Source organism: Crocodylus siamensis, chromosome 10, assembly GCF_052110815.1.
Source record: "Crocodylus siamensis isolate JL-2025a chromosome 10, ASM5211081v1, whole genome shotgun sequence".
NCBI classification, from domain to species: Eukaryota; Metazoa; Chordata; order Crocodylia; family Crocodylidae; genus Crocodylus; species Crocodylus siamensis.
The window spans coordinates 57,208,739-57,227,688 of NC_143404.1; the positions used below are offsets into that span (position 1 = coordinate 57,208,739).

Below are 18,950 nucleotides of genomic sequence, written 5' to 3' on the forward strand. Positions count from 1 at the left end.
TTTTTTATAGCTTGACATTTACATGCTTACGTGCTTTGCTGGCCCAGGGTCATGCCTCATCTCCACCCAGCAAAGGCATCACTATCCCCTTCTGTGTGACTGCTGTTCTTAGTGACTACTACTCTTGGTCTGGCCAGGCAGGTTGGTAAACAGTTCCAGATTCAGAGGGAGCCTGTCACTTCTCCCCTGACATGGCATTCAGGTCTCCTGTTCTACCCCCAGCCAGCTGGCTTGTGTTCCTGTAAGTTTTAAAGAAACCATACAACTCATCACTGGAAGCACTAAGTGTTTATTGGCTCTTTTGTGTGATGTATTAATTCAATATGAAAAATAGCCAGGGTTTCCTTTGCGTATGTACATCACTGCAGCTGAATAAGATAAATATCCAGCGTTTTTCCAAATAGAAAAGATTTTTACAGTTAAGCAGTTGTACAAAACTAGAACATTCAATGCTTTACAGCTTTTTGAACAAGAAAAGATGGAGAGAGGAAGAAGAATACCAGCTTGACTCGTGCTTCCCCACTATGCTGAATATGGCTGGTGCCTGCAGGGACAATCTATCTACTGTATAGAGACAATGACAATATTCCCTTCACTACTTGTTAGTCCATTTCCTGTTTGTTTTTTCACCACAGTGAACTCATGCCATCTCTTCCTAAAAGTCAACATTACCATCTTTTAGGCAAGAGCTGTTTGAAGATGACTCCAAACACACTGACCGATTAAGGTGAGTAAAGAAATCAGTAATACTATATGAGACAGACCGCATCTCCCAAGGTATTTAATTCTCATACAACTTCCTTATGGTCAGTTGGTGTCATCAGCTGTAACATACACAAAGCTTTTGAACCTGTAGGGGAAAATTTAGGATGGACTTTCCTAAATTCTCATTACACTAAACTTGAATCTTATAAACTTTTGAATCTGGCTTTTGCCCCATTTTTAAATCAAGCAATACATAACATATTCAGCATTCAACATTTAACGTCCTTATTGTATGAAATATTTGGACAGATTTTGTAAGATATGTCTGTAGCTGCAAAATGTGTAGCAAATACATGGTTATTAGGATTTCAAACAAATATTAGGCATAAACCTGTGAGCTCATTTTGCATGCAACTGGGTATGCCTAGTCTTTAAACTATCTCTGAACATTTTCAAATCCATTAGGACCAAACTTTTGGAGGGAAAAATGTTCATGCCTTTGGGTGTCCCAGTTTCTATGCACAGTTGTTATGACCACACGTGTCACTTGGAGAACTGCTTTTGCACAAGACCACATGCACATCTGTTTTCATGCATCATCACTATGATGACAACTGCAATAATGTTACACACATGCACAAATTAGGCCTGTAACTGCACACCTCTGTTTTTGAAAATAAAGAGCTAGGTGTACAAGAGTGCTTGCAACTGAATACCCAAAGATTTTGAAAATACCCTCAATGCAATCCCCAATGCAATCAGACACCGGAGCATTTGGGCCGTCTTTCAGAACGCTACAGTCATAATGAAATGAAAGCTTCTGGAAACTTTCAAATGTAAACTTGCTGTTGTTGGCTGCATGATCTTGAAGAAAAGACTTGGACACCCTAACACACATTTCCCAAGACATTTCTGCAAAGAAAGCGCCTAGCAGGGTAGACAGCCTACTTTAACAGTGCCAAGCACTGTATAATCACCCATTTAGCCATCTTCAAATAGCCCAGGAGTGACCATTTCTTAAGAATACATAAAATACTTAGCATCTCTATCAGGCACTAGCATAATGTGTAATTTTCCTCTCCAGCATGCTGACAAACAAGTCAGTCCTCACAAGACCCCTGCTAGGTAAATAAGTATTACAGCTATTTCCATTTCCTAGGTAGAGGGAGAAAATTCTAGTTCAAAGCCCTGTCTCATCAGAAGAATGAACCACATTGGTTAAGCAAAGTGGTGGGATGCAATGATTTACCCCTGTGGCAGGATTACCTGCCTCAGTTAAGAAACAAGCCATAGCTGAGCAGTCAGCACTCGCTCACTCTCACTGTATAACACACAGATATACTGTATGTGTATATATTTTCCTCTCTCACACCCCCAAACATAGAGAGTAGATAGTATTTTTACAGTAAATATCATTTTGGGCTCATCAGCTCTGACGATGACCAACAAGCTTGGTACCCGTATTGTTAATGGACTGTGGTAACCCCCACAGTCCAAGTGCAGCTAGATTAAAAAAAAAAGTGGGGGGTCAGTCCATACTGCAGTGAGCTTCCACTCTAGAAAGTGAAAACAGGCAGACAAAAGGTGAGGTTTTTAAAACCAGCTAATTCAGAGTGCAGCAGAAGTCTCTTCAGACTGTTCACTAAAAATGATGTTCCCTTTCTTTTCATCTGGTTGGTGCTGGGTTCCCTTCTGTAAGAGAGACCCCAGCGACTGGCTAGCTCGTTGACTGAGGGACCTCATCCACGACACACAGTCCTCACTGGTCATTATGTACAGAAGGGGGTTCAGGGCACTATTCAAGCTGGCCAGGCCCCGGGTCACCTGGTAGGAAACATAGATGCTTCTTGTAGACGGGGAGCAGAAGCCCTGGCGTTGCCAGGTTCGGTGCAGGAGGTTGAGGTTCCTGAAGATGTGATACGGGAGGAAGCAGACGGAGAAGAGGACCATCACAAGGACCGCCAGTTTGATGCACTTCCTTTTGATGCTGGGGTCAATGTTCCCATTCCTGCAGAGAACCACCACCACGTGGCAGTAGCAGCCGAGGATGATGAGAAAGGGGATGACAAACCCCGTCACGGTGATGGCCAGGATGTAGAGCCGGTACCTGCCCACGTCTTCCTTCCCTGTCGTATCGTGGCACCGTGTCCCGTTAGGATCCATCTTGCTGAAGGCGAAATCAGGAGACACCTGGAGGATGACCCAGCCCCAGACCCCGGCACAGAGGACAAGGGACGGGCCCAGGGCCTGGCACCTGCCCCGCACCTTCAGCGGGTAGACGATGCCCCGGTAGCGCTGGATGCTGATGCAGGTCAGGAAGCCGATGCTGGCGTAGAGGTTGAGGTGGAAGAGGCCCCGGGTCAGCCGGCACATCGCTCTGCCGAAGAGCCAGGTCCTGCCCTGCAGGTAGTAGGCCACCAGGAAGGGCAGGGTGACCACGTAGAGCAGGTCGGCCACCCCCAGGTTGCAGAGCAGCAGGCCCAGGGGGCTCCAGCTCCGCCGCCGCGCCTTGGCGCACAGGTTGCGGAGCCCCAGCGCGTTGCCCAGCAGCCCGGCCAGGCTGACGGCCAGGTAGACGGGCGGCAGGAACCGCTGCGCGAACCCCGCGTCCACCAGGCACGGCGCGGCGCTGCCGTTGGAGCCGCCCGGCGCCCAGGCCCCCGCCGCCTGCCCCGCCATGGGGGCCGCCGCGCCGCCCCGACCTGCAGCCGCCTCGCCCCGCAGCGGGGGAGACGCGGTCTGGGCTCGCGGTCGGGCTGAGCCTGTCGTCGCGCCCGCGCGAGTGTGGCAGGAAGCGAAGCAGCGCCTCAGCGAGGGCTCCGCCTGCACCGGAGCGGCGCCCTGCGCTCGGAGCCGGCTTTCCCGCCCGGCGCCCCGCAGAACACCTCGCCTTAAACCGGGGCTGACTCTGGACAGGAAGAGGCGCCCGAGCCTCCACCAAGGCTGGTCACTACCTTAGGGCATGTCAGAGGAAGGGGCATCTCTTCTTCTAAAATCCCTGGGAGCAAGGGGCTCCCTGGTGCTTCCTACACTCTCCTCCCCAGGCCAGGGGAGACTTTATAAGAGGAGGAGATTTATAAGAGGAAGGGATTTATAAGAGTAAGGGATTTTATAAGAAAAGTGATCAGATGCTATGGTGATGGACAGCAGTATAAGATCTTATAAATAGATGGAGTCAGCAGGCAACACCCCCTGTTGCCAGTGAATAACTGTGCTATGGCAGGTAAGGCCAAAGCTTTCCATCAAACATCTTTTGTACAGATGCTATGTCTTTGGAAAAAAAGAAAAGCTGGAAAGAAGAAAGGCAGCAGCAGGAACAGGAGCAGTGTGAGGAGCTATGCTTTATCAGGGCAGGGAGACAGGACCTCAGCAAATCTGGTGGTTTAGGTTCAGTTGCAGGAAAGTCTATAGAAGGACAACATGGAAAATTGAGCCCAGCCACACTAACAATCAGATGCATCATCCCTGAAGGAGAAGAGCTCTTGAGTAGCCCAGAAACAAAGTACTTAGAGATGGAGAGGATTTATTAGCTAATCCAAGTAAATGCAGCTCCCTAGGGCACATCTGTTAGTAATTTGTTTAAATCTATATGATCTGCAAAGCTTGGACTCCTACATAAGAAGACTTGCCAAGGTTGTGCTAATTATGAACATTTATATATGAACTCTGGCGAGTGCTAGTTGAATTGGTTCATTAAAAGAGTAATGATATTATGCATGGGAAAGTCTTGCCGTTAGATACATGGCTAGCCAAGCTTCTATGCTTTCTTGACAGGAAGAGTGTGAGGATGTTACCAGTGTTATTTAACATCTGCTGTTTTCAGTATTACTTTCCGTATTGTTTTTTGCCACTGCAAAGTGTTGGTGTTGGGGGCTGTGAAAGCAGAATTCTAGTAACTGTGAGAAAGATGCAGGCGGACAAAAGATCTTTTTTGCTCAGTGGAAGGACCGAAAAGGGATTTTTCAGAATTTATCTCTAGCCCTGTCCTCATTGCTTTTATTCATACTGATATGCTTAGTGCTAACAGTAAATTAAGTGCAATCCCAGGGCATCATTTCTTGATAGTTTCTTCTGGAACCAAACACATAATCTGACTGATAATTTTTCTGGTACAGGTTCAAGATCATTTATCCAGCTGTTCAAGGTATAGAAAAAAGTGTCTGGAAGTCTGGGACTGTAATGAGGATTTCAGTGCCAGTGCTTTCCCAACATGACAAGTCCCAAGCATTTGGGTCTCATTATAAGATTATTTTAAAATTGTAAGATTGTTAAAATAATGGGGGGGGTTTTAAATTTTCCCTCTGGTTTGGGAGCATTAAGAGTCACCTTTAATTTTTCTTCTTCATTGTCAACATCAATTGTTTATATTTAATGTATAAATAACCCCAACCACGGAGAATCCCACTGTGCTAGGTGCAGAAATAATCACAAGAAAAAGGTCTCCAACCCAAACAACTTTTATGTGCAGTTACTTAAAAAAAACGAAACTGCGAGCTTTTCACCTGATCAACTGTCTTCCCAGACATGGGGCTGTATAGAAAACACCAAATATTGAGAGACTGGCAGTGCAATTGCAAGTCTTTGCTGTATTCCAAAGGGGAGGGCAGCTGAGAAAACAAAACCTTCTGATGCATTTGGTTACAATCATTTAATATCAGATTTCTCCTGCAAAGTTAATCAACAAGAAATGACGTTTTTGCGGCAAAAAAATAACTGTAGCAGGTGCTTTGATTCCTTTGTAATCAAGGTAAGAATCTGAGGTTTTCATGTAAAAGCTGCAAGCTGCTGATTTTTATTCATATCTGTGCCTCTACACATGATGTTTACTGCACGGTGGACTAACTAGCTCCACAGTAAATGTCTCAGCATCTACATGTGCAGCTCTATTAGGCAGCAGGGTAGTACTTATAAACAGACAAATGCAAGTAAATACAAGTACTGCCCTGCTGTGGAGTTTTTCTGTGTGCAGCAGTACACATGTAGACGCTGACCTGCCTGACTGGAGCTCAAGGGTGCTTTAGTGCTGGGGCTACCTGCCAGCTAGCCCTACACTGCGTGGAGCATCCTCATGCCCCAGCCAACCTCTCTACAGCACACTGAGCTCAGATGGAGCAGGCCCCGGGCTGGCAGGCCAACCCCAAGGACAACCCTGCCATCCAGAGCTGCTCCAACCAGGCTCCACATGCTGCATATGAATAAACTCTGGAGCAGGTTGCTCCGGAGTTAATTGCTCCCAGGTGCATGTTGAAACAGCACACCCAAGAGCAAAAAACTACAGAGTTTGTGTGCACTAACTGCATATGTAAATATACCATGTAAGAGCTGAGCCTGAATATCAGGTTGCAGGTACTTGCTACAGTATCCATTAAGCTCCCCCTGCTGGGCACTCCTCAGCCTGATGTATTTGGTGCTAACCTGCAAGATCAGAACTGGCTAAAGAGCATGATTTCCAGTTTGCAGGAAAATGTAGGGGTTTTGAACCTCAGTTCATGCCTAGATAAAATCCAAACCAACTCTTTCAGAAGTTCCTGCGACTTAGACCCTGCAGACACTTCATTTTCCTAAGCAGGATCTGGACTTCCCCATAAGTCATACCATACAGACTTCTTCCTCGTTCAGACCCTGGGTATCGATTCCAGGACACTCAGGCCACATCCTCGTGAGTAGGAGCATGTGTTTTCCTGGGAACAAGTAGCAGCGGCACACTTTGTGCCGCTGCTACTTGTCTCCAGGGAATTCCTGTGTCATGTGCAGCAGATTACCCTGGGTAGGGCAGGGAAGACTGGGGCAAGCAATTGTGCTGGCCCCAGTAGCCTTACCTGGAGTCCTGGGGGCCTCAGGGAGCTGCAACCACAGCGCTTTTGCGGCAGGGAGCCTGGCTGGCAGCCCAAGTGTGGCTCCAGCTGGCCAGGCTCTGGTTTTGGGTGGTGTGTGCTGCCACCATGTGCACCATCAACTTATTTTTGGCATGGGATTTTTTGACCCTAGGATCTCCCAGGGTCAAGGAAACTCCCCGTGCTGCAATGTAGCAGCATGGAGAATGCCTGCATGTGTGGTGTGTGGCACCACAGATGGGCCTGCGGTGCCACATACCACATATCCGTGCTCATCTGGATATGGCCTCAGGTTCCAAATTGCACTCCTGTCCTATTTTTTCGTCAGTTGTCCCAAGAATTTAGTTGTACTACTCAGCCCCACATGAGGTTATTAGTTAGCCAGGTGGGCCTTAGGGCCTGTGGTATGAGTATTACAAATAGACAGGTTCCAAATTGCAGCCTTACAGCAGGGCTCCTGGGTGCGCTGACTCCATTTAGGATAAAATTGAATCAACTTTTAAATGTCCTGATTTTTCCTTATTCACATTTAAGCAGCCTAAACTGCAAACTTAGCCAGGCTATTAAAGCCTAATAAGGAACTTAAGGAAGGGGCAAACCTGCAAACCTAGAAACTATGAAGTCTCTCACATACTGTGGTATAATTCAAGTGTGAAGTCCATTGATCTTAGTGAAGGTTCCACTACTGTAAAACCAGTGTAAGAGCAAAGCTGTGTTGACTCCCTTTTAATTGAAGCACTGAGACAAAGTAAGCAGCTAGAGGAACACATTTTTTTTATTTTTAAATTCATTAATACAAATCTAAATTTGCCAGATATTGCCCAGCTCATACTTTAAAACATTGCTCCATTCTAGCTGTAGTTCACCTCCATTTGTGGGATGAAGACATGCATTGCCATTGTAAATTTAAATAGAGGCCATTAGAGGGCAATTTAACTTCATTTTTGAATAACCCTAAAGGCTTGTCACTGTGAGTAAATAAAACCAGAACTGCAAAATCCTTCCTGAGCTGCCCATGTGTGTTGGACACCAACCCCTTCAATCCATGCAGCTTTTTGATGTTTTGCTGCCTGTCTGGCCTCAGACTTTAGGTTTTCGTGCTTTGATAGCAGTGTTGTCTCCTGTGTGCAAGTTCCTTGTTTTTCTGCCTGAAGGATTTGCCAAGCTACTGGTTGCAGAAGGAGTTAGGTGAAGTTGAGACAATGCTTTATGTTGAAAAGGAGCTTTTTTGTTAATTTTGGAGGAAGCCGCGTTCAGAGAAAGGGTGGTGAATTAGAACTGCCAGAAGGAGATTCCCTATGTAGGAATAATTTGCACATGTGCTTATTTGTGGCAGCATCTAAATATAGAAGAATTCATTGCCTGTGAACCAGTCCCAGACAAGTCAAATGTGAGAAAACCGATGGCATTAAGTCTATTCCAGCTAGTCTTTTCCTTGAGAGTCAGTGCAGATTTTTTCCCTACAGTGTTTGTTCTAAAGCTGTGGACAGTCAGTGGGCACGTCTACACAAGACACTATGTCACTGTAGCGACGGGCTATGGTGACGTAGCATCAGTGGGCATGAACTGTGATGCCAGTGCTACTGAGGAGTAGGGTCAGAAACGACCCATGCACCACCAGGACTGCACAGTAATGGGGGTTACTGCACAGTCTTTTAGTACTTGTTTTACCTAAAGCAGGTACTCAACTGCTCCCAGTGACAATGGCACAGTTGGCTGTGTAGACATGCCCAGTGTCTTGGTGTTAGCTATCAGATTAAAGCAAAACACAGCTGCATATGTGAAGGTGAAAGAAGGAACATTAATACCAGGCCTAGATTTTCTGATGCAGCCCATACTTATATGCACACAATTTCTGTTGGGTACGTATCTCAGGAATTTGGGCTGAGCTTTATTGGGCCTTTAAATGTCTGGCCAATAAAAAACATACCACGAAATCATCCCCATATCTTGGAAAGGAACATTCCCCTTTTTGCAGGTGGCATTTGGAGGGAGGATCTGGATGGCCAAACTTATTTTTTGTTTTCTTTTGTCATTTAATGCTTTAGCATAAGAGTTCTCACACATTTGTGGGAGACTGTGCCAGTTTACCACACTGTGACCCAGACTCTGCCCAATGGTAATGATTGCTTTCATCCAACTCTCCTGCTCTTGATGCTGGGGCTTCCTCCTACACCTATCTCAGAGCAGTGAGAAGCCAAAGCTCTGTGGAAAGTTGGCATGTGCACGCTTGCATGAAGGGCAGGTAGTGGTATATGCACCACCACCCAGCAGAGAGGCTCATCCCAAGATGGAGAGAGACATCCTGCTGTACCAGTCACAAAGGCCTGAAGCATCAGTGCTATGGTGGAGACTGCTGCAGAGCTTGGAACCAGCTGCCAAACTGCAGGGCTCATGGCTGGCATAATCCAAGCTAGATATCGTCATGGCCTGTAGCAATAGCTGGGCAGTCTGTATGGGAACCTGATACAGACAGAGGAGATCAGGGACAGGATTTATCCTTTGGGGCCCCATGCAAAGGTTCGGTGTTGATCCCCTGCTCTTGCCAGACATCCATGCTTAAGGAAAACAGGTTCATGGCTCGAACAGTCATTTTCACAGCTGCTAAGGCAAAGGGCCGATGGCTAGCTCAGGGCCCAGGCTATTGCCAGGTTTGCTCTTCTCTGCTGCACTAGCCCAGAAGGGGAGCCGGAGACTTGCTAACCTTAAATAATCCATGTCCAGAGGCTGTACCCTACAGCACTTGTGGCCTGTGATCCCAAACCCACTGAAATCAACTGGAATCTTCTCAGTGCCTTCAAAGGACAATGGATCTAGCCCAGGGTGTTGAATTCATGCTCCTGTGTACTTTTTGCCTCATTTATCACGGCAATAGCTCAGCTGTGGAACCGTCACCTCCATGAGGCTCCTCTCACCCAGGGCTCCCCCAAAACCTGCACAACCGCATAGTATTACCAACCTATTTTGAGAAACAGCAGCCCCCTGGCTGCCAGGCCATTATGATTACTCTCCCACCAAAGGGATGATGAACAATTCGCCCAGTCACAGCAGTCACAAAGTGTTGTTTCCAAGGGCCGTGTTACAATAGTGGGGCACAAGCTGGTCATAAGCATGTCGCCACTGTATAGCATACAATACCCGGGGCTGGTTCTCCCCTAGTAACATTGCCTAGGGAAACTGGAGCGGGAACAAGGAAGGGAGCAGACTCTGGGCACAACAGGGATCTTGTTCACGATTCTTCATCCCCCCTTGCAGCTGAAGTCAGTCAGTTCTTCTCTAGTTTCCTAGGTGATATGCCAGCCAGCTGTACTGAAACCATAGCGATATGGGCTTGTGTCAGACTGGCTGCTGGGATGGAGCCTCGATACCAAAACCTGAATGGAGCAGATGGGGCTACAAACGACTTCCTCTTCCCCTCTGGAAAGACAGAGCAGGCAGGGTGAACTTTCTGTTATCTATTGACACCATACAGCAACCCAAGAATGAGGACGCTGCCCCTTGGAATTGTAACTCTCGAGTACCTCATGGTGACGTGATGCTCAGGTTTACGGGAGAATGACTTGTGTAGCGAGATCTGACCGGACATTACTGCTAGTGTTTTGGTATCCTCAGGACTTCACAGATTAACTGGGTTTAATTGTCAGGCAAGCATCCTTGAATTCTGCCTACTATTTTATTCGGTGGCAAGTGATGTCTGTGAGGCTCCTGTAGACTAATTAATTAAGTGTAGAGCCAGGCTTCCCTTTCCTTCCCCATGCCTGTTAATTCAAGGATGGCTAAAACTTTGTGTCCTCTAGGCTGTGACCTGCCTGTCTTGTAGGCAAAACTTGCACCCACAGAAAATGAGGCTGGATTCAGCAATTTGCAGGTGCCAAAACTCAGATTTGCAACTGCAGGTGCACTTTGGCCTTCAAAAAGGTGACAGCCTCATTGAAAGCCTAAGCCTGGTGTGTGGGGAGTGGGTGACCGATGAATTCAGGCAACTACAGGATTCTGCTGGTTCTTCTGTCAGTGTGTCACATAAAACCTCCTTTTCCAATAAAGTCTGCTGCCAGTTACAGACTCACCAGAGGCCCTTGACTTGCTCATTGCTTACCATGCTGGCTGTCCCTGGGAAACCCTGGCAGGGTCTGAGCATGCACAAACGTCTCTGTGTCTCAAGTCTGCAGTATCGATTCTGGTTTGACACTCGTGTCGCAAATCCCATGCCACAGGTGGCAGAGCAGGCACTCCACTCTGTGCTCCATTCTTCACAGTGGCTAGGGAAATTTGCTGATGCTATTCCAGGCATCATATGACCTAGAAAAGCAATACACAAGGAAAGCAACTGTTAAGCTATGCACAAATGTACATGGCTGTGGGTCCAAGGTATGAATCCAGCTAAGCACTCGGGGTAAATTGAGGTCATTGCCATTGGAAGGTTGATGAGAGATGCCTGCAACCTGGGCGAAGTGAGCTGAGTCCTGTGGACATTCATAGCCAGAAGTGGATGTATGAACAGGCCATGGAGACTGACCTGTCTTCTCACCCTTAGAAGACTTCAAGGGGTATGGGTTAGTAGTCATGTTAGTTGAAGGACATAGGCAAACAAGGTTCTTTGGGTAAATCCAATATCTTTTATTAGACTCAAATAGTTGGAAAAATTCTTCTTTGCAAGCTTTCAGGTACAAATACCCTTCGTCAGGCTGAGGAAGCATCTGCAGTTGGTCTGCTTTTCCTTGATGGAATAGTAAAGAAGCCAGAAGCCAGTATGCATGTGAGAAAGCAAGTCAGTGAAAATGTAAATTAAGGTAGTCAATGGGTGAGACAGGTAGGGGGAGAGGGGCAGAGGGAAATGAATATAGCTGGTAAATATAGTAGAGAGGTTACCTAGGGAGTTGGATGTTAGGCGGTTATAATGTGTCATAAATCTAATGTCTATATTTAGACCCTGATTTTTTTGTATCCAGTAGGCTGATGAAGTGAAGTTCACAGGCTTGTCTGTGAAAAGTGTTTTGTAAATTCCTTTTGAGGATTAGAACTGAGAGATTGGAGAGAGAGTAGTTTTCTTGTAAGAAATGTGACCCCAAAGGTAATTGGGTATTCTTGATAGATTTTTGGTGTGTGTTCATTCTGGTATGCAGCTATTTGATTTCTCCTACGTATTTTCCATCAGGGCATTTGGTGCACTGGATGAAATATATAACAAATATATATGTACTGCAGCACAGAAGGAAAACCCCAGGAATCGCACACCACTGGTTATGACATATCACCCCTCTTGGAACCTATATGGAAAATTCTCAAACAACTGCAACCCATAATAGAAGAAGACCCAGTTCTTAAAGAAATCTTTCCAGAACCACCCATCCTAGCCTTGAAACAAGCACTGAACCTTGCCAACCTCATCACCAGAAGCAAGCTTCCTATGGCCCATAACACAGCAAATGGATCCAGATCATGCCATGACAAGAAATGTAAAACCTGTCAACACATCTCTACCACCACCACAATTATTAAACCCCACAACAGAACCATTAACATTCCTGGATCTTACAGCTGCACCTCCAGAAATGTTATATCTTTCATCCAGTACCAAATGCCCTGATGGCAAATATGTAGGAGAAACCAAACAACAACTGTGCACCAGAATGAATGCACACCAAAAATCTATCAAAGACAAGAATACCCAATTACCTGTGGGAGCACATTTCTCACAGGAAAACCACTCTCTCTCCAATCTCTCAGTTCTAATCCTCAAAGGAAATTTACAAAACACCTCTCACAGTCGAGCCTATGAACTTCACTTCATCAACCTACTAGGTACAAAAAATCAGGGACTAAATATAAACATTGGATTTACGACACATTATAACTTGCCTAACATCCAACTCCCCAAATAACCTCTCTATATTTACCAGCTATACTCACTCCCCTTCTCCCTCTACCCATTACCTGTGCCTCACCCACTGACTATTTCAATATACATTTTCACTGACTGGCTCTCACGTACTGTACTATCCAGGAAGAACACAGACCAACTGCAGATGCTTCCTCAGCCTGACAAAGGGTATTTGTACCCGAAAGCTTGCTAGGAAGAATTTTTCCACCTATATGACTTGGTCTAATAAAAGATACCAGATTTACCCAAAGAACCTTGTCTGCCTAGAGGACTTTAAGGCATTTCTCAGCACTGCTGCTTCATTGCTCATTGAATTCCTGTTGCGAGTTACATAATACATGGAAACTAATTGGACAAACATGACTTGTCCCATTTCCATTTGGTTGAACCTTTTCAGCAGTGACTGCATCTTCTAGGGTTTTTCCTTCACCTAGATATGCATATATGCATGCACTCACTTTATTTGCACATATGTTAGATGAGAACGCTTTGGGGTTTACCTGCCATTGCATCTTGAAGGAGGTATCTGTCGTATGTCTCACAAATCCACTCCTGACAGCACTTCCCTGGGACTTCCACACGCCTGGGATAGGGACAGTCGGGAGTGGGCAGACGGACATCCTCATTGCAGAGAGGGATGCAGGTGAAACTTCCATCGGTGCAGCGACACTGGAGTTTGCAATTGGGCTGGAACACCTCCCCATCTCGATAGACCCTCCCATTCACCTCACAGCTGTCGTCTCCCTCCTCAACTGTAACCAGCACACACAGTAACCCCTTAGTAACAAAGTGACCATTCAAATACTTGCATTGAAGGGTTTGGGGACCATGAGGAGAGGAACTGTGTTATAATTAGAAAAGAGAATCTGTCATTTGCCCGTTTCAAGTTAAGGGTTGATGCAACACCTGCTAAAATCAGAGACTCTTTCCTTTGACTTCAAAGGGCTTTGGACCAAGCCAGCTGTGGCCAGGTGAAGGAGGTAAGTGCTCAGATCAGCCAGGCTATTGGCTGTTGTTCCTAGGCAGCAAGTTCCTCATGGTACAGACTCTGTCTCTTTATCCTCACTCTGGTGGTCTTGAGTGACCAGGGTAACTGCCTACATAAACACAGGTAGATAATTCCCTCTGCAAAGCACTGGGCATGCCAGCTGCACCACATCCAAATGTTAAATATTAAGAACAGAGCAAGCCAAATAGTGCAATGATTTATTTTCAACTAAATCTTTGCTGATTGATTGATGGGAAGAGACCATTTTCACAAAGCAACGTTTTGTGACTTATCCTAAGAAATGTCAGACTGCATCAGAGAATATTTTTCACTGAAACATTGGATCAGCACTAAATAATGAATTAAAAAATGCCAACAATATTATGTATGCAGCACTGTCTGCAGGAAATCTAAAAATTTGCTCTCCTCAGTATTGTCATCTGCCCTGCTGTAACAGGCTGGCACGTGGGGCAAAAATCAATTGAATCCTGCGTAAATGGTGGAACTGGTTCCCTGGGCATCCTATTCATTACACAAGCTGAGACTAGAACCAGGATCTTCATAGCCATTGGGTTATCATCGTGTGTTTGCTATACAAGGTTCAAACAGCAGCTCTTCTAGGAAATTCTCCAAAGGAGCAATCCAACAGGTGCTTCACTGTAATTCTTTTGGGTGGGAGCTGTTTGACACTGAAGGGAAGGCTCTCAATCTGCTGCATTGCCTGTCTTGCATGGAGTATGGGAATCCCTCAGGGTTCCCTCTTGGTGAAAACTGAACTGGTAGTACTAACTTCCTCTGGATATAAAGTGCTTTGGAAGTAGTGGCCACATGGGCCATGCTCTGTGCTGGACTCTCCAGACAACACAAAATGGAAGTATACATTGGACGAAAGCCTATTCTCAAAGCCTGCTGCTGGCCTTCTATCCTTGCTAAGAAGGTTCCCTGGGGGAGTGTAAGGAGCTGTGTTTGGGTTTGAGATGGCCAAAGAGGGACCTAACTGAACTGGTCTGAGGAGTATTCAGCTGCAGAAACACTGACTGATGTGTTTGCATGGCCGTGTGAATGAATGTGAAGAGCTTCTCAGCACAGGTCTGTTGTTTCTCCTCTGGAGAGGTCTGGTTCCCTTGCCCAATCTCCTCCCATTTCCCTCGTTTCTTCCCAGAGGAGACATGCATCAGTTTGTGAGAAACCCATGAGCTCTCCACTTTCCAGATGTCCTTTGTGCTGCCAATAGGACAGCCCATTCTCACAATAGCATCATGTGGAACCCAGTGATATAGGAACTCAAATATTACAATGCTCCATGTGCCAGAAATACCTAAGACTAGCAGACACCATCCCCATGCAGCCATTTCTCAAAAGCTGTCTGGAGGATGAACTTCATTCCCCGGTTAGCACTTGCCCCTGAGATAGGGAGTGATGTTTGTTTAGCTCACCTCCCTGTTGGCTGACCTGAGGTCCCTGGAAGGACAGGAAATCAGGGCCTGTTTGTTGAGTTTATTTGCATTCCTGCCAGCTAACATGAGAGACTAGAAGATGCTGGTGTGACGTAAAACCCAGCACACATGCTGAGCCTGTTCTCTGTGTGGGGGTCAGAGCCCCTGCTCCAGAGCAAGGGTTGACAGTGAAACAACACATTTCCAGGTCAAAAAATGTTCCATCATGATCCCACAGTTCCTCCTAATACATGGAGGCTTTGCCTGGACTCTGAATCCTTCTCATTGTTGAGCACTACTGCTTGTATGTGAAGTAGCCTTCCAGACACAGCAAGAACACTGGATGCTCTAGCAGTCCCAGCATGCTAATAGTGGGGCAGCGCTTATGGGCACCTAGGCTAGGGACAGAAGTTACAAATAAACCAGCCTAAGTGATCAAAAACTGGTTTAAAACTGTAACCGAATGAAAGCTCAGAGCACAGAAACCAGTTTCAAAATGGCTGAAACTGGTTTAAGATAAACCTGGCTGAATATAGTATCAGACTTCACTGATTTGAGTCAAACCAGTTTATGAAATGTCTGTCCCAGACTTCTTCCTGGTTCAAGTTAAATCACAGTCCCCCAGCATGCTTTTCAGGCCTGGGCTGGGCTGTGCCATTTGCTCCAGAGAGCAGGGCTGCTCCCCTCCCCTCCCCCACACTCCCTAGCTGGACCAGTGAGGGCTGGCTGACAAGGGTGGGGGCAAGCCCAGCCTGAAGTGGGGGTTGCCCACCCCACCCCACTCCCCTCCCTGACAAACCCTGGCTGGGGGCTGGGATCAGGGAGGGGGCTTCATCCTAGCTAGTGCAGTTGCTAGGGGGCTGGGATCAGGGAGGGCCCTTCCCCTGCTCAAACTTACTGCTGGCTGCAATTGTGGACTACAAATCCCAGTGGCACCTAGAAGCAGAAGCGATGCGCAACCTTGCAGGGTCCTGCTGCTGTGATTTTGGACTGCAAATCCCAGAGCCCTCCAGAGTATCAGGAAGGAGGCAGTAAACATGCATCTAGAGAGCCATACTCTAGCACCCCCACACCCGCCTGGCTTCTGGCCTGAGCCACTGCAGGCATGTGGCTGCATTTCCTGAATCAAAGGTAAATGTCTGTTCACTTTTTCAATTTAATCTGTGCAGTTTAGATTAACCTACAAAGACCGAATTGATTTAGCCTCAGGCTTTTTGACTGTCACCTAGCCTTAAGGAGCAACTCCTCAGACATCCCATATTCACCTTGGAGCAGTGCTCCCTTTGCAGGCTCTGCAGATGTTTCCCTCAGAACTCTGACTAGCTTGAAAGAGGCCAGCAGGTGTCTTCAAACCCAGTTGGAGGTGCCGTACAGATAAGACACCAAGCAGCATGAATCACGTTTAATAAGCTGCTTTCAAACCCCTTGCCACTCCCCCAGAAACAGTTCAGGCCACCTGGAGCCAGATCTGGCTGCAGCTCCAACCGACTGCAGTACGGGCTTAGCTGAACAGGGATGGCAGTGGGCTGGAACTGGGATGGGGGGGTACCACTGCCCTGCCAGCCAGGCCTTCATGCAAATGGGAGGGTGAGCATGCTCACAGTTGCAGGTTCCTCCTCTCCCTATGTGGGCAGCACTGTAATCACAGACGAGGCCTTGGCTCTGATCACACACGTGAACGAGGTCACAGGCCTCTCCCAGCCGCCGGGCACATATTCTGCAACAGCCACAGCCATCCAGAACCAGAGGGGACCCAGGAGGACAATGAGGTGGGGTCCAGGGGCAGAAGCATGGTCTCCGGCAGAGCTGAGCACCGACCTGCAGAGGCAAAACCATCAGTGTTTACCAAGGCTTTCACCTTGATACTGTGACAGCGGTAAAACATTTCCAGGGAACTCCACCTTGGTTGGGCAGGAGGAGTTTCAGGTGAATAAGGCCCACTGTGCCCAGCCCCACCCCCCTGCTGTTAGGAGACTTTATATGCACTGAGAGGTTGGGAGGGAGATCTGAAAAAACACTATTTGTATAGAGATTCCCCTCCCCAGGCCATGTCACAGTTGACAGCCCAAAAGTTGCATGTTCAAAGCCACAGCAGAAGTGTTCATGGCACAGCCACGTCAGATGCCAGCAAATCTGAATTCTGCTAAATACCTTCCTCTGCAGCAGTGCACCTGACATAAGGGGGGTTTGTCTCTGTAGAAGTTTCAGTTGCAGACTCTGGAGACAAAAATATATCAACAGTGGCTAGTGCAACCCCTGGGTTGTATGCTTTTAGCATTGAATTGCATTATTAAGACAAGAAAAAAAAACTTACTGAGGGTTACAGCAAGGAATAAGAACAGTTACAGCAAGAATACAGTCAGCAGTTGCACTAGCTAGGATGAATTTACAAGGGCCCTCAATCATACTTCTTTCGGAAATAAGCCGAGAGCTTGTAGAAATTTCAGAAAGAAATTGTTCTCCATGTACAGCCTTGCACATTTGGCCAGGTGTATTTTTTAAAGGATTTTCCCCTCCTAAGGAAGTATCTATTACAGGCCACTGTTGGGGAAAGATTAGCTGGGCAGTTGATCTGATCTGTTTTCAGTAATCCTATTTTCCTCTGATCCTTTGAAGACAGTTTGTCCAAACAATTACAAGCCTCAAGTATGCGAGTAAGATTCAAGCAGGCATGAAATTGCGATGATTGCATTGCTTGTGGTGTGTCCAACTTGTGAAATTCAAGGAGCGAGTCAAGAAATTTGTGTGAAAAACTAAGACGTTTTAAACTGTCCTGCCCTTTGCAAATGGAATTGTTTCATGTGTCCAAGAGAAAAAATATTTAGAGCAAATAAAATCCTGTAGGAGGCATCAGCTTTACATGTGCTTCCTTGCATTGCTGAAGTGAAAACCAAATATTCCTGAAAGACTGTGTTGATAACTTGGCTCTCTGTCCCTAGCAGCTTCAGTACAGAGCACTGAATCTGTAGAAATAGCTCTGTAAACTATACTACAATAGCTGATACAAGCATGCATGCCAGAGCCCTGGCCACCTGCAGTAGTGACGGGGGCAAGCAAGCAGGTATGATCCCTTTGTCCTCACTGGAATTACACCATTTGGCCCCTAAATTCTAAATCACTGATGTTCAATTCAAAATGCCTCTGTAATTAGTAACTCTGCCTCCATGAGGCTACGTACACATGGCTACACACCTCCTACCACTTGCACGTTACTAACCATGGCTAGGTCTTTGAACAGCTGCAGTTACAAAGCTGGTTTGACTTGGTTCTAAGTTGCTTTCCAAGGAAGAGCCCAAAAGCTTCCTCGACTAAGATCAAGCTCCCCCTGCTCCCCTTCCCCCTTACCTTGGAGAAGATGCAAAACAGGGAGAACAGGAGAAGCTGTGTCTCCAGGTGGATTCTCATGCTGCTCTTCTCCTTGACACTTCAGCACATCACTCCCCTGTCTCTTTGGAGTGCTTGCCGTTTTCACAGTCTCTGAGGAAGGTCCTGCTGGTGTTTATACTCTTCCCTGCTCTGATGTCACTGGCAGGCTCCAATATAAACATGAGTAGGTTTGGACAAGCCTCAAGATTTTTTTTTCCAAACCCACATTCCAGCTGACATTTCTACTCACCTCAAGGTGAGAATGTGCAGCCCATTGAGAAAACAGAGAGGAGGGAGGCTCTCCCTTGGGGACTGCAGGAGCAGGAGAGGGAACTGGGGAGAGAGGAATGCAGACTCGGAAAGGCAGGAGTGTGTGTGCAGCGAAGAGGAGCTCCAGCTGTGAATGGCAGCTGAAAGCCTCATCTGATGCCTCAAAAAAAAAAATCAATGGGAAGAGAATCCGTTTGTCTACAGAACTATTTCTCCCCACGGTTTTGGATAGCTAGCCCCTAGGATTCAGTGATCCCTATGGCAATTCACCTCTGTAAGCTTTGAGAATGGAGTGACTGATGTGCGGATAGGGGTAGTTAGCTGTGTTAGTCTGAAGTCAAGCAGGAGGCGGGGTGGATTTGCACTTTATAGACTAAATCAGAGGTGTGTAGCATAAGCTTTCATGAGCCCAAGCTCACTTCATCAGATGCTGTGTGGACAGCCAAGCTGTACGATGTGTTAAGTAAAGA

General features: G+C 46.7%; 2 protein-coding genes across 2 annotated transcripts; both read right to left on the minus strand.

Moving 5' to 3' along the window:
* Positions 1-273: 273 nt before the first annotated feature.
* LOC149856632 (P2Y purinoceptor 1-like) lies at positions 274-3,765 on the minus strand. The gene has a single exon (XM_090020670.1). It carries the CDS (start codon positions 3,382-3,384, stop codon positions 2,314-2,316), a length of 1,071 nt encoding a protein of 356 aa, XP_089876796.1. The 5' UTR covers positions 3,385-3,765; the 3' UTR covers positions 274-2,313.
* A 5,833-nt stretch (positions 3,766-9,598) lies between these two features.
* CCN5 (cellular communication network factor 5) lies at positions 9,599-18,386 on the minus strand. Its single transcript, XM_090020618.1, has 5 exons — positions 18,190-18,386; positions 16,446-16,662; positions 12,921-13,172; positions 10,636-10,838; positions 9,599-9,956 (listed from the first exon to the last, which is right to left on the minus strand). The coding sequence occupies exons 1-5, from the start codon at positions 18,247-18,249 to the stop codon at positions 9,933-9,935; spliced, it is 756 nt and encodes a 251-aa protein (XP_089876744.1). The 5' UTR covers positions 18,250-18,386; the 3' UTR covers positions 9,599-9,932.
* Positions 18,387-18,950: the final 564 nt, after the last annotated feature.